Raw genomic sequence first — 15,960 nt, 5'->3', positions numbered from 1 at the left:
CGAGCGGCAGAAAGCACGGCCGTCAGTCGGACACATCCAAGTGACAGCCATGCTTTACACGGCCCCATAGACTTGTATGGGTGCCGGGAGAACTGCCCAAAATAAGGCATGTTCCAAACCAGGCCGTCAAAAAAATAGGCCATGTGAGTAGCCCCATTTGGGGTCTATTGTTCTTACTGCGACCATGTGATGGCCGTTAAATAAATGGCCGCCAGACGGCCGAGTTTCCCTGTCATTTGAATGAGGCCCAAGTAGTTGACAGAGGGAGGGTGACCGACACGATTGTGGGGAGCCTATGGGTTGCTGTGGCAACTGGACACCTAACAATAACCTCCTGATCTGCCGTGTATGGAAGCCTACATAAGAAGTGCAGTGTATTACACCAGCAATCAGAAGTCCAGATGTTCCCCTAGGGGGACTAAAAGGAAGAAAAAAAAACTGTTTTAGAAAAATAAAAATTAAAGGTAGAAGTAATAAAAATAAAAATTGCCTTTTTTTCCCCTCATCAAGTTCTCTATTATTGGAAAATATATATATACATAATTAGTGTTGCCACATCCATAGTGTCCTGAACTATAAAATGATCTAATTATTTATCCTGCACGGAGAACGCCGTAAAAAAATAAAAAACACAGGCAGAATTGTTTATTTGTGGTCACTTAGTCTCCAAAAAATAGAATAAAGTGATTAAAAAGATGCATGTACCCCAGAATGGAACCGAAAAAAAACAAGCTCCATTGATTTAAAAATAAAAAGTTATGGCTCTCAAAATACGGCAACACAAAAACAAATGTTTTTTTTGTAGAAAAAGTGTGTTTATCATGTAAAAGTAGTAGAACATAAACTATATAAATTTGGCATCGTCGTAATCGTACCTACCCACAAAATAAAGTTATCATGTCATTCCTACCGCACAGTGAACGCTGTAAAAAAATTATAGAATTAATGTTTTTTAGTCACCTCATGAAGCCAGTGTGATCAAAAAGTTGCATGTACCCCAAAATGATAGCAATACAAACTACAGCTTGTCCCGCAAAAAAAAGCAATTTTTCAGTTACATCAAGTTAAAAATTATATTTGGGAACAAGGAAGGGGAGTACCTCAGCACGTTTGCCCAAAAAGTCATCTCCGCCCGTATTGTGCCAGGGCAACACTTCCCCAGCAAAGTTCCCCCAAACTGCAAAGTAGGGAAAGTCACAGAAAAGGTGCAGCGTGTGTTCAAAAATAAGAATAAGAAAGAACACCACTTCTCATTGAGAAACCTGTCCCTGAAAAACTCAACCTATGCAAAAGGGATTACTTCAAATTGCACCACACATCTAGAATATTAATTTTATTATTTCTTGTATCCCATCATGAAACCACCTTATTATACCCTGATATACTCTGCAAAGCTTACATATGCCCCCACATTATCATTTGAAATACCAGTAAAAATCCATACAAAAATACTTCTAAGCAAATTCCGTATCCCAACAACCAAATGGTGGTCCTTTCGAGCCTGGATGTATGACCAAACAGCAGTTTATGACCACATATGGGATAATACTGTACTCAGGAGAACTTGCTTAACACCTTATGGGGTGTGCGTCTTCAGTAGCACAACATTTTTGGCATATCTATGGTAGAATTTTAATTTGCAACATCCATTACGCACTAATTTCTGGAAAACATATGTGGGCTCAAAATGCTCACTACACCCCTAGATGAATTCATTAGGGGGTGTAGTTCCAAAAATGGGGTCCATCAACTGTACTTGTACCTCAGTGGCTCTGCATATGCGACATGGCGTGCAAAAACCAAATTGTGCTTCACCCTTTCTAAACCCTTTGGTATGCCCAAACAGCAGTTGTTGTCCACAGAAGGAGTATTACCGTACTCGGAAGAAATTGCAAAACAAATTGTAGCGTGTCTTTTCTCCTTCATCCCATGTTGAAAATGAAATATTTTTTTTAGCTAAAACTACATCCGATTGAGGGGAAAAATATATATATTTTCACGGCCCAATTCATTTTATAAAACATACCTGTGAGGTTTAATGATTAGTAAACTCCTAGATTCCTTGAAGGGTGTAGTTTCCAAAATTGGTTCACTTCTCCACTATAACCTCAGGGGCTCTGCAAATGACATTACATCCGAAAACCATTTTAGCTAAATCTGTGCTCTAAAAGCCAAATGGCACACCTTTTTCATTAGCCCTGCCATGTGTTCAAACAGCAGCTTACGACCACATGGGGTATTTTCTTACTCATGAGAAATTGCTTAACAGATTTTGGGGTACTTTTTCTTTTGCATTTCTTGTGAACATGAAAAATATTGAGCTAAAACCACATAATATTGAAAAAAATAATATTTTGCATTTTCACATTCCAATTCTAATAAAGGGGGTGTAGTATCCAATATGTTGTTCGTTCTTGGGGGTTTACACTGTACTAGTACCTAAGGGGCTCCGCAAATGCGATATGGCGCCTAAAAACCATTCTAGAAAAACCTGTGCATTAAAAGTCTAATGCCACTCTTTTTCCCTTCTAAACCTTGCCGTCTGCCCAAACCTCAATTTACGACCACATATGGGGCATTTCCATACTCAGGAAAAATTGCGTAACTAATTGTGGGTTGATTTTTCACATATATTCCTTATGGAAATGTACAATTTGGAGCTAAAACTACATATTATTGGGGGGAAAATTTTGCGGCATCAAAATGACCCTTCACCCCTACAAGAATTTATTGAGGGGGTTAGTTTTCAAAATGGGGTCTTTATGGGGGTGTTTCTTATGTTTTAGCACCTCAAGGCCTCTGCAAACCTGAAACGGTGCCTGGAAAACATTCTAATAGGAGGCTCTGAAATCCACAAGGCGCTCCTTCATTTCGAAGGCCTGTGTTTGCCAAGTAGCATATTAGGGCCCCATATGGGATATTTCTGAAAACTGCAGAATCAGAGTAATAGAGAATGAGTTTAATTTTTCTGTTAACACAGACTGTGTTACAAAAAAAATAATAAAATTGAATATCTGGTAAAAATATTTATTTTTTTTCTAAATTTTTATGTTTCACCTCCACTTTGCTTTAATTCCTGTGAAACAATGTCCTAAGGCCAGGATCACACACGCAGTTTTTGGCCCAGTTTTTGTTTTTTTGAGCCAAACCCAGGAATGGACACAAAGGAGATGTATCTGACATAAAAACTGTATCAAAACTGTGTGTGTGATCATGGCCTTAATGTTGTTTTGAATACTTTTAACTAGTTCGGTTTTTAGAATGGGGTGATTTTAGGGGGGGGGGCTAATATATAGGCCCCTCAAAGCCACTTAAGAACTGAATTGGTCCCTAAAAAATATGTTTTGGAAACATTCTTGAAAATGTGGATAATTGCTGAGAAACTTAGAAGCTTTCTAAAATACAAAAAAATAAAATAAGAACGTTTAACCCCTTAAGGACGCAGCCTAGTTTTGGCCTTAAGGCTCAGAGCCCATTTTTCAAATCTGACATATTTCACTTTATGTGGTAATAACGTCGGAATGCTTAAACCTACCCAAGCGATTCTGAGATTGTTTTCTCGTGACACATTGGGCTTCATGTTCGTGGTAAAATTTGGTCGATATATTCAGTGTTTATTGGTGAAAAATTGCAAAATGTAGAGAAAATTTTGAAAAAATTGAATTTTTCTGAATTTAAATGCATCTGCTTGTAAAACAGACGGTTATACCACCCAAAATAGTTACTAGTTCACATTTCCCATATGTCTACTTTAGATTGGCATCGTTTTTTGAACATTTTTTTATTTTTCTTGGACGTTACAAGGCTTAGAACATAAACAGCAATTTCTCATATTTTTAAGAAAATTTCAAAAGCCTTTTTTTTAAGGTACCTCTTGAGTTCTGAAGTGGCTTTGTGGGGCCTATGTATTAGAAACCCTGATAAAACACCCCATTTTAAAAACTAGACCCCTCAAAGTATTCAATACAGCAGTTAGAAAGTTTTTTAACCCTTCAGGCATTTCACAGGAATTAAAGCAAAGTGGAGGTGAAATTTGCAAATTTCATTTTTCTTGCTGAATTTCAATTTTATTCATTTTTTTTTCTGTAACACAGAAGGTTTTACCAGAGAAACACTACTAAATATGTATTCTCCAGATTCTGCAGTTTTTAGAAATGTCCCACATGTGGCCCTACTGCGCTCGTGGACTAAAACACAAGCCCTAGAAGCAAAGAAGCACCTAGTGCATTTTGAGGCCCCTTTTTTATTAGAATATATTTTAGGCAGCATGCCAGGTTTGAAGAGGTGTTGAGGTGTCAAAACAGTAGGAATCCCCCAATAGTGACCCCATTTTGGAAACTACACCCCTCAAGGAATTCATTTAGGGTTGTTGTTACCATTTTGACCGCACAGTTTTTTCACAGCACGTATTTGAATTGGGCTCTGAAATGAAAAAAATGTCATTTTTTCAAATAAAATGTCATTTGTGATCAAAATTTCTTATTTTCACAAGGAACAAAATACCCCATTTTGTTGCCCAATTTGTCCTTAGTGTGGCAATACCCCATTTGTGGTGATAAACTGCCGTTTGGGCCCATGGGAGGGCTCAGAAGGAAAGGAGCGCTATATGTTTGTTGGAGTCCAGATTTTGTTGGATTGGTTTTCGGGTGCCATGTCGCATTTGCAGAGCCTCAGAGGTATCAAAGCAATGGAAACCCACCAAAAGTGACCCCATTTTGGAAACTACACCCCTCAAGGAATTCATTTATGGTTGTTGTTAGCATTTTGACCACACAGTTTTTTCACAGCACCTATTTCAATTGGGCTGTGACATTAAAAAAATGACATTTTTTCCAATAAGATGTAATTTTTTACCAAAATTTCTTATTTTCACAGGGAACAAAATACTCAATTTTGTTGCCCAATTTCTCCTGAGTGCATCAATACCCCATTTGTGGCAATAAACTGCCGTTTGGGCCCATGGGAGGCCTCAGAAGGGAAGGAGCGCTGTGTGTTCTTTGGAGTACAGATTTTGCTGGTTTGGTTTTCGGGTGCCATGTCGCATTTGCAGAGCCCCAGAGGTATCAAAGCAATGGAAACCCACCAGAAGTGACCCCATTTTGGAAACTACACCCCTCAAGGAATTCATTTATGGGTAATGTGACCATTTAGACTCCATAGTTTCTTCACAGAACTAATTTGAATTGGGCTGGGAATTAAAAAAATATATATTTTTTCCAATAATATGTCATTTTAGCTCAAAAATTCTTATTTTCACAAGAAATAAAATACTCCATTCTGTTGCCCAATTTGTCCTGAGTGCGGCAATACCCCATTTGTGGTGATAAACTGCCGTTTGGACCCATGGGAGGGCTCAGAAGGAAAGGAGCGCTGTGTGTTCTTTGGAGTCCAGATTTTGCTGGATTGGTTTTCGGGTGCCATGTCGCATTTGCAGAGCCCCAGAGGTATCAAAGCAATAGAAACCAACCACAAATGACCCCATTTTGGAAACTACACCCCTCAAGGAATTCATTTATGGGTGTTGTGACCATTTTGACCCCATAGTTTTTTCACAGAACTTATTTGAATTGGGCTGGGAATGAAAACAAAATTATTTTTTTCAAATAATATGTAGTTTTGGCTGAAAATTTCTTATTTTCACAAGAAACAAAATACCCCATTCTGTTGCGCAATTTGTTCTGAGGGCCGCAATACCCCATTTGTTGTGATAAACTGCCATTTGGGCCCATGGGAGGGCTCAGAAGGAAAGGACCACCATTTGGCCTACTGGGGATTTTCTAGTGCGAAGTCATGTATGCAGAAGCCCCTGAGGTACCAGAACAGTTGAAACCCCCAAGAAGTGACCCCGTTTTAAAAACTACACCCTTAAGGCATTCATCTAGAGGTGTAGTGGCCATTTTGACCGGAGACCTACACCCCATAAACTGTAATGTGGGTTCTCCCGGGTATGGCAATACCCTACATGTGGCTGTTATCAGCTGCCTGGACACACAGCAGGGATCAGAGGGGAAAGACGAGGGGGGATAAGCTGTGTGGAGTGCATCAGGGTAAGTAAAATTGGGGTAAATTATAAACCAAGGGATGTATGATAAATTTTAAAACACTTTCATACAGAGCTCTGGTTATTCGGGACACGTGTCACATTGATATATTGTGTCCTCCCTTACCCCCTCTTATAGCAGACTTTGCACCTCTTTTGACTTTTTCCCTTCTTGCCAGTTTGGGGAACTTCTCCTGGAAAGTGTTGCCCTGGTACGATGCGTGTGGGCTCGCTTCCAGAAGTACTGGGTGCCCCCCCCTTCTTGGTCCCTAAAGATTAGGTTCTTGATAATCACCTCTTGAAATTCCAGGAAAGTTCCCGTCTGGCCTGCACATCGACGTAGCATGTACGCATTGTACAATGCCATCTGTATGATGTGCCCGGCCAGCTTCTTATACCACACCGCATGGCGCTGTAGGGCTTCAGGGCTTGATCTTACAAGTCCATCCCTCCCATGTACCTATTGTAGTCCAGGATGCAGTCTGGTTTGGGGGTGGCCTTTCCTTCATATATCCTAAACCTGTAGGTATACCCTGATGCACTCTCACAGCTTATACATCTTCACGCCATACCTTGCCCTCTTACCCGGCAGGTACTCGCGGAATTGAACCCTCCCTTTAAAATGTACCAGGGACTCATCAATAGAAATACACTTCTCAGGGGTGTATGCTTGGGAAAACCGGGCACTGGAACGGTCTAATAGGGGTCTCCGTTTATACAAACGGTCAAAACTGGGGTCATCTCGGGGTGGGCACGGCTCATTATCAGTATAATGTAAGAAGCGAAGTATTGCCTCATTTATTTATTTTTTTAGGTTCCAGTTCAGTTCTGAAGTTGCTTTGAGGGGCCCATATATTAGAAACCCCTATCAAACACCCCATTTTAGAAACTAGACCCCTCAAAGTATCCACAACAGCATTTAGAAAGTTTATGAACCCTTTAGGTGTTTCACGGGAATTTAGATCAAAGTAGAGGTGAAATTTACATTTTTTTTTTTTGTCAGAAAATCCTCTTTATACCATTTTTTTTATAACACAAAAGGATTTATCAGAGAAACGCAACTTAATACGTATTGCCCAGATTCTGCAGTTTTGAGAAATATCCCACATGTGGCCCTCGGGCGGTAATGGACTGAAGCATCGGCCTCCGAAGCAAAGGAGCACCTAGTGGATTTTGAAGCATCTTTTTTATTAGGCACCATGTCCGGTTTGAAGAGGTCTTGTGGTGCCAAAACATTGGGAACCCCCCAAAAGTGACCCCAATTTGGAAACTAGACCCCTTGAGGAATCCATTGTAGTTTTCTTGGGGTGCATGCGGCTTTTTGATCAGTTTTTATTCTATTTTTAGGTGGCGTGGTGACTAAAAAACAGCAATTGTACGATTGTTTTTTTTTTCGTTTTTTTTTACAGCGTTCACCGTGCGCTATAAATGACATATTCACTTTATTCTGCGGGGCGATACGATTACGGCGATACCAGATGTTTATAGTTTTTTTTTATGTCTTATGGCGTTTGCACAATAAAATAAGTTTTGTAAACAATCATTCACTTTTTGTGTTACCTTATTCTAAGAGCCATAAAGTTTTTTTATTTTTCAATCAATAAAGCCGTGCGAGGACTTATTTTTTGCGTAACGAACTGTAGTTTCGATCAGGACCATTTTTAGGTACATGCGACTTTTTGATCTCTTTTTATTCCATTTTTTGGGAGGTGAAGTGACCAAAGAATTGTGATTGTGGTTCGGTTTATTATTTATTTTTTTTACGGCGTTCACCGTGCGGGATAAATAATGAAATAATTTTGTAGTTCAGGCCGTTACGGACGCGGCGATACCAATTATGTATAGTTTATTTGTTTTTTTATATATTTTTATTAATAATAAAGGACTGATAAGGGAAAAAGGGGGATTTTTACTTTTAATACTTTTAAATCTTTTATTTTCTTATTTTTACACAACTTTTTTTAACTTTTTTTTTACTTTATTACTTTGTCCCACTAGGGGACATGAGGGCAGGAGGCCCTGATCGCTATTCTAATACACTGCACTACATGCGTAGTGCAGTGTATTAGAACTGTCAGCTACTCACTGACAGCAAGCATAGTGGGTCCTGACGTTGTCAGGACCCACTAGGCTTCCGTCTATGGCATCGCCGGACGCCTTTGTTTGGTGTCCGGTTGCCATAGTCACCATCGCCGGCCGCTATCGCGTAGCAGGCCGGCGATGGCAGCTTAACCCCTAAAAAGCCGCGATCTCTATAGAACGCGGCTTTTAAGGGGTTAATCAGCGGGGACACAGCGATCGGTCCCCGCTGTAGGAGCTGTGACAGCTGCTGAACAAGACAGCAGCGTCACAGCTCCTGTATGTGTCGGGAGGACGGCCGAAACGGCCGTTACTCCCGAGACGTACTATTACGGCATGGAGCGCGAACGATACAGCTGCCATGACGTAATAGTACGTCAAGGAGCGGGAAGGGGTTAAATAAATATGACAACATACAGTAAACATGGTAAATGTTAATTCTTAACTATCTTGTGTGGTATAACTATCTGTCTTTCAAGCAGAGAAACTGACATTTTTTTAAATGGCAAATATTGCTATCATTTCTGTAAATTTTTACCAAAATTTACCATAAAAATAAAGTACTAGGAATTTATCAACCTTTTTACACCAGTTTTCTAGTGTATAAAAGTTTCAGAAGGACCATTCTAATGCTGCCCTCGTCACTTATGTGGAAGATGGCATGGCTTCCCAAAAGGGAGCCCGACAATTTTCTTATAATTTACGCTTGAAAATTGGTGTACATTATAGTAAAAATCCACACCAGTTTCTTTCATTCTGTTGGGCGTAGCAAAGTAGAGGCCTGTTCCGGGCCTTTTTCCTTGCCCCCCCCCCCCCCAATCGGACAATTACCTCCCCTCCTTACGGACAATTAAATAAAATAAAAAAATTACTCTCACCTCACCGCTGCTCTGTTCCCCACCGTGTACCCGCACAATGACGCTGCTCATACAATTTACTGATACCGGGTAGCGCCAGGTCGTTGTATGTGACTCAGCACTGATGACGTTAAAAGGAGCGGTGAGTATAATTTTTTTATTTCATGTCCGATTGGGGGAAATGGATGTCACGCGGACGCAGTCGTTGCGCCACAATTATGGCAAATGGCAGCAATCATGGGCAGTGGGAAGATGCAACAGATTTATTAAGAGGCACGTGCTCTCATTAAATCTGTTGTGTCTTACTCCATTGGAGCAGATAGTGAAGACATATGAAACGCCAGTCTTCGTTTTTTTTGACACATTGGGTGGATTTACTATCTCAGAATCTCTTGGATAAGTAAAAGCATTACAAAGTCATAACCACATAAAGTGACACATAGTGCATAAAAGTCGCCAATTCTCTGCTGACTCAATAACTAAGTTCCAAACCTCCTCTGAGGAATGGAGATGTGTCCAACGTCCGTGTCTGACCTCACAAATGCTTTCCTGGATGAATGAGCTAAAATTCCCACAGACACAATCCAAAATCGTGTAGAAAGCCTTCCCAGAAGAGTGGAAGCTGTTTTAGCTGCAAAGAGGAGACTAATTGTCACGTTGGGTGCGTGGAGCCACTGGGCCGTACTGCCTTGACGGTATGGCAGCTGGCCAACAGGACGCAGGTCACAGTCTATAGTTTGTATAGTGTTTGTATAGTGTACCTGTGGCAGCTCGGACAGTAGCAATGACAGGCTCGGCTGGGACTAGGCAGCAGGCAGACGTCAGGCGTGGTGTAGCAGGACAGGCGTGGTATACAGCACAGCACGACTTCAGCTCAGCACGGCACTTGACCAGGTAGCACGGGATACAGGGTACAGGAATGGGGAACACTGGGAACTGGAAAACACTAGGAGACCATTTGCTAGACAAGCTTAGGGTACGACAACAACACTCAGGCAAGGGAGGGAGGGGCTGAGCCCTTCTTATAGTCCAGGGTACTCATGGGCTAATTTTAACATTAAATTCAGGTGCGCGCGCTGGCCCTTTAAGAGCGCGCGCACCCTATAGGACCCGGCCGAGGTAAGCGGAAGTGAGCGCTGGCATCTCCTGAGGAGGAGACTGGGGCCAGCGCTCGCAGACCCATGTCTGTGGCCGTCAGGAGGTGAGTGAGCCTGACGGCCCACGGCCATGGACATGACAGTGTCCCCCCTCTTATGCCCCTTCCTCTTGGGGCCAGAGTGAGAGATAAACTTCTTCAGAAGGGTAGGAGCATTGAGGTTCTCTTCTCCTCGTGTCTGCCTTCCGTTTCATGCGGTCGACTGCCAATAGGATGGAGGATCGAGTCTGCTGCCAGATCCGCAAGAAGTCTCTAAAAGCAGTATCGGGCACCAGGAGAGGAATTTATGGGTGTTGGCCATAGACAATGAAGAACGGTGTTTTCCTTGTGGACTCGCTGGTGTGATTATTATATGAGAATTCAGCACACGGAAGCAGCTGCACCCAGTCATCATGCTGCTTAGAGATGAAGTGGCGTAGGTAGTTCTCCAAGATCTGATTGATCCTCTCGACCAGACCATTGGACTGAGGATCGTAGTCTGAGGAAAAGTCTAACTTCACACCGAGAATTCCGCAGAGGGCTGTCCAGGACTTCAAGGTGAACTGAACCCCCCCGATCAGACACAATATGCTGCGGCAAGCCGTGCAGGCGGAATATGTGTTGGATGAAAATGTTGGCCAGTTGAGGAGCAGAAGGAAGACCGGTCAGCGGAACGAAGTGGGCCATTTTCGAAAATCAATCCACCACCACCCAGACAGTACTGCATCCAGCAGAGAGAGGCAGGTCAGTAATAAAGTCCATAGCTATATGCTGCCAGGGAGAATCGGGCACAGGCAGTGGCTGGAGCAGACCAGCAGGTCAGGAGTGAGCGACCTTGTTAGCTGCACACTGAGCAGGAAGAAACAAAGTCCATAATGTCTTTGGGCAGCGTGGGCCACCAGAAATGACGGGCAATCAGGTCTCGGGTCTTACGGGTGCCCGCGTGACCTGCCAGTCTAGAGCAGTGTCCCCAGCGGAGGATCCTCCCTTTGTCAGCCAGGCGCACAAAGGTCCTCCCTGGAGGGACGTCCCTAACTTGCAAGGGATTGACAGACAATGCAAGACGGATCAATAATATTCTGTGGTATCTCCATGGTGTCCTCTGTCTCTAATGATCTGGACAAGGCATCGCCCCCCACATTCTTATCGGACGGGCGATAATGGAGCTCAAACTGGAACCTGGTAAAGAACAGAGACTACCTGGCCTGACGAGGGTTCAGCCATTGGGCCGTCTGAAGATAGGTGAGATTCTTGTGGTCAGGATGGGATGAGCTGCGCCCTCTAGTAGATGACCCTTTGTTCAGAGGGTTAACTATAATGCTGGAATAGGTCCTTCCCCAAACTTTTGCCACAAAGTTTGAAGCATTCAATTGTCTAAAATGTGTTTGTATGCTATATCATTGACACTGAAAATAAGGCCAACCCCTAAAAGACAGCCCAGGACCATTATTCCTCCTCCACCAAATTTTACAGTAGGCACTATGCATTTCAGTAGATATCGTTATCATCCAGATTTGTCTATCAGACTGCCAGATAGTGAAACATGATTCATCACTCCAGAGAACATGTTTTCACTACTCTTGAGTCCAGTGTCGAAGTGCTATACACCACTTCAGCTTGGAATGCTCAACTTAGGCTTGTGTGGTGGCTGTAACACCTGAACTATACAGTTAAACTATATGGACAAAAGCACACATACTTTTGTCCATATAGTGTATATGTAGACTATATTAATATATCTTGATAAAAGCATTAATAAATGAAATATATATCTATATGTATATCTAGGAATCAAAAAATGAGCAGCAACTCCAATAGTTTAGGTGAAAAAAGTGGGTACTTTATTGCCCATGCAACGTTTCTCAAGCTTGAGAAAGGCTCCAGTGAACGGAGCTGAAACGTTGCACGGGCAATAAAGTACTCACTTTTTTCACCTAAACTATTGGAGTTGCTGCTCATTTTTTGATTCCTGTGTATCTGCGACTTGGTCTGTCCCTCAGAGCTTGCACCCACACACTGCCGGTGCTTCTAGGATCTGCATATTTCTTTATATGTATAGCCATATATTTTCTTCTAGTATACATATATATATATATATATATATATATATATATATATGTGTGTGTATATATATATATATATATATATATATATATACACACAATTAGTCCTCAATTAATTAGAATATCATCAAAAAGTTAATTTATTTTGTTAATTCAATTCAAAAAGTCAAACTTATATATTATATAGATTCGATACACACAGGGTGATCTATTTCCAGCATTTTTGTATTTATTTTTTAATGTCGAATATGGTAACCGTTAATGAAAACCCAAAATTGAGTGTCTCAGAAAATTAGAATGTTATATAAGCCCAATTTCAAAAATTATTTTTAATACCAAACTTTTGGCCTACTGAAAAGTATGTAAAGTATATAACACAGTGGACCAACACCAGCAGATGACATGGCTCCCCAAACCATCACTGACTGGAAATTTCACACTGGACCTCAAACAACTTGGATTGAGCCTCTCCACTCTTCCTCCAGACTCTGGGAATTTGATTTCCAAATGAAATGCAAAATGTACTTTCATCTGAATACAGGACTTTGGACCACTGAGCAACAGTGTTGGTCCATTGTGTTATATCAAGTCCAGAGTCAATGCAGCCGTCTACCAGGAAATTTTAGAGCACTTCATGCTTCCCTCTGCTGACAAGCTTTATGGAGATGCTGATTTCATTTTCCAGCAGGACTTGGCACCTGCCCACACTGCCAAATGTACCAATACCTGGTTTAATAATCCCACAGTATCACTGCTTGATTGGCCAGCAAACTCGTCAAACCTAAATCCTGTAGAGAATCTATGGGGTATTGTGAAGAGGAAGATGATAAACACCAGACCCAACAATGCAGACGAGCTGAAGGCCGCTACAAAGCAACCTGGGCTTCCATAACACCTCAGCAGTGCCACAGGCTGATCGCCTCCATGCCACGCCGCATTGATGCAGTAATTCATGCAAAAGGAGCCCCGACCAAGTATTGAGTGCATATACTGGACATACTTTCAGTAGGCCAACATTTCGGTATTAAAAATTATTTTTGAAATTGGGCTTATTTAATATTCTAATATTCTGAGAGACTAAATTTTGGGTTTTCATTGTTAGCCATAATCATCAACATTAAAAGAAAAAACTGCTGGAAATAGATCACTCTATATGTAATAAATCTATATAATATATGAGTTTCACTTTTTGAATTGAATTACTGAAATAAATTAACTTTTTGATGATATTCTAATTCATTGAGAGAATTTTGATATTTTTTTCAAGCCTAGTGTAACAATGGCAGAAGACTATTGGAGTAGATGATTATGAAATATTTCTATGCTTCTGTGAAAATAAATGCTTTGGCGTTTTAATTTAATTAAATATATAATTTGATTTTTATTTTGAGCTGGTTATAGACATGAGAAATTTGTTAGCAGATCTAAGCAGTTTTGTTGTGACCTTTCAATAATCTAAGGCCTCATGCAATGCTGGCTCATTCATTTCTATGGCCCTATCACATGACCGTGTTTTTAACGGGTCCATGCTAGGGCCACAAAATCCGGAACGCAGAAACACAGGACAAGTCATTTTACAGTTTGGATTTGCTGTTTCACTAAACTGGTGAAATAATTTTTTTTTTATATTATTGATCTCTGAATCCTGATGTACACGGATGTACAACAAAAAATTTTTGCGGTCATATGGACCGCAACGGATCCGTGGTTTTGCGGACTGCAAAACCCCTACGGTCGTGTGCATGAGGCCTTAGTCTACAGACGGCACAGTGTGGCTCAGTGGTTAGCACTGTTGCCATGCTACACTGGGAATTGAATCCAGCCACGGGCAATGTTCTTCCCGTGTTTGCGTTTGTTTCCTCTGTGTACTCTGGTTTCCTTCCACACTCCAAAAACATACGGATAGGTTAATTGGTTTATTATGAATCTAACCCTATCATGTATCTGTCATTATTTTGCCTGCACATCACATCAAAATTGTATGTATTTGCCAACAAATATCTGATTTATATGGCCCGCTTAAGTAGACGTATAATGTCGCTAAAGTAGTATATAAAATCACAGTTGTGGAAATGAAAAATCATTTACCGTATATGAAATCTACATTGTATGCTTTTGAAACCCAAATGAATGAATTATTTCTTTCAGTGAAGTATATGGCTGTATTTTCTTTTTTTCTTCTCCATAGTGTAGGAACATGACCATTATCCATTTGGTCTCTGAAAACAAAACTACCCTCTTAGTTGAGTTTTTAGAAATCACCTTGTAATAATATACAAGCTATGTGATGTTTTAGAAAATGTACAGAATTTTAATATTTATTTCACCAACAGGATATTTGTGAAGAAGCTTTACAAAGAGGGCCCAAGGTCGGTCTTCACTTGGATGGAGTTGTCTTTGGAGCAGAAGATTTTAGAGCAAGCATAGGTTTGAATTGTTGTAAAGAAAATAAATGATAACGCTGCAGTGCTTCGTTAAGTACCCAACATTTTTAATAATGCAGTAGAATGCTGCAAAATAATTTATTATTAAAGCCTACTACTGCTATCCCTAAGCCATGTATTTGGTACGTGGGCAAAATGTGGAGAGCTTCAATACTCTATCTCACTAATATTCTGAATAAAGGATTTTTGTATATATATTCTTTATTTGTTGAAACATCGGGGAGACGGTCCTCAAAATAATACTTGTTTTAATTTATAGTCTACCCTATACCGGCAGATGGTGCCCTAAAATCTTTCTTGCTGACTGTGCCATGGAAAACTCTTGCATTGCTTGTCATGCATGGCTTTTTATTATTATTCTTTTTTTTGGGCAGGGGGATTTAGTGTAAATTTCAAGGGCCCTCCATTTATACTTTCACTTATTCTTCTTACATTTCGGAGGTATGTGTTACGTCTATATTTGTATGATACCATGGAATCCAAGATTCTAATAATCATTAAAGGCTGTGGACAGCTTTTAAAACGGAAAAAAAAATATTTTATATATGCTAGTGGTTACTTCGAGATTAAAAAAAGTTGCACTAAACTTGAAGTTGCAATCTCCATTCATTTAATTCATTTTAAGACCCTTTGATATTGAATTTGTTACCTGCTGTTAGTTTCAGACTTTTCTCATGTGGGGGTGTCCCTTCCACATGCCAGATGTGAGTTCTGTGACTCCAGGATCCTGCTGCCTTCACTAGATCTCATGTATTAGCACAGCTTCATTCCTGTACTGCTTTTCCCCTCTGCAGACACTGATAAAGCACCTGTGTGATCTTTTTTGCCCTGATGACACTGATGCTAAAGAAGTGTGTGATTCCCCCTTGCCATCTGCAGACTTTGCCATTTGTGCTCCACTCCTTCTCTACACTCTTATACAGACCTCTTTCCTATGTACAACCTTGTTCCTTTCCTGTGTGCTGTCGGCAACTATGCTAAAAGCAAAAAAAAAAGATATGTGTAAAGTGGGGGTAGGCCACAGCTTTATTAAACAATAAGTAAAAACATATGGAGAACCTTAAAAAAAAACAAAAAAAAAAACTGCACCACAGCCAACTGTGTAAAGTAGTTGCACAAACTATACAGCTACACATTTTTAATAAGGACTATATGAGTTTTCTTAACTTGGGCTCAGTTCACATCTGCACTCAGTGCTGTTATTTACATCAAGATTGAGAGAAACTAAAGACCCAATGGACCCCATTTTAAGTCAGCGGATTCCGTTAGTTAGAACGGAAACTGCTACAAAAAGCGGTAAAATTCTTTCAGTTGTATAGTGCAGTTTTCAGACACGAGGCAA

At 40.7% G+C, this 15,960-nt stretch overlaps 1 protein-coding gene across 1 annotated transcript in view; it reads left to right on the top strand.

Annotated features, from left to right (window-relative positions):
• Nucleotides 1-15,960, top strand: part of CLYBL (citramalyl-CoA lyase) — a 380,083-nt gene that overhangs the window by 331,299 nt on the left and 32,824 nt on the right. Inside the window, exon 5 of the mRNA XM_075850278.1 lies at nucleotides 14,508-14,601. Within this exon, the coding sequence (XP_075706393.1) occupies nucleotides 14,508-14,601 (94 nt within the window). The remainder of the gene's footprint in view (nucleotides 1-14,507; nucleotides 14,602-15,960) is intronic.

The sequence above is a fragment of the Rhinoderma darwinii genome, chromosome 2, assembly GCF_050947455.1.
Source record: "Rhinoderma darwinii isolate aRhiDar2 chromosome 2, aRhiDar2.hap1, whole genome shotgun sequence".
Lineage (NCBI taxonomy): Eukaryota > Metazoa > Chordata > Amphibia > Anura > Rhinodermatidae > Rhinoderma > Rhinoderma darwinii.
This window is presented reverse-complemented; position numbering and strand designations above follow the sequence as displayed.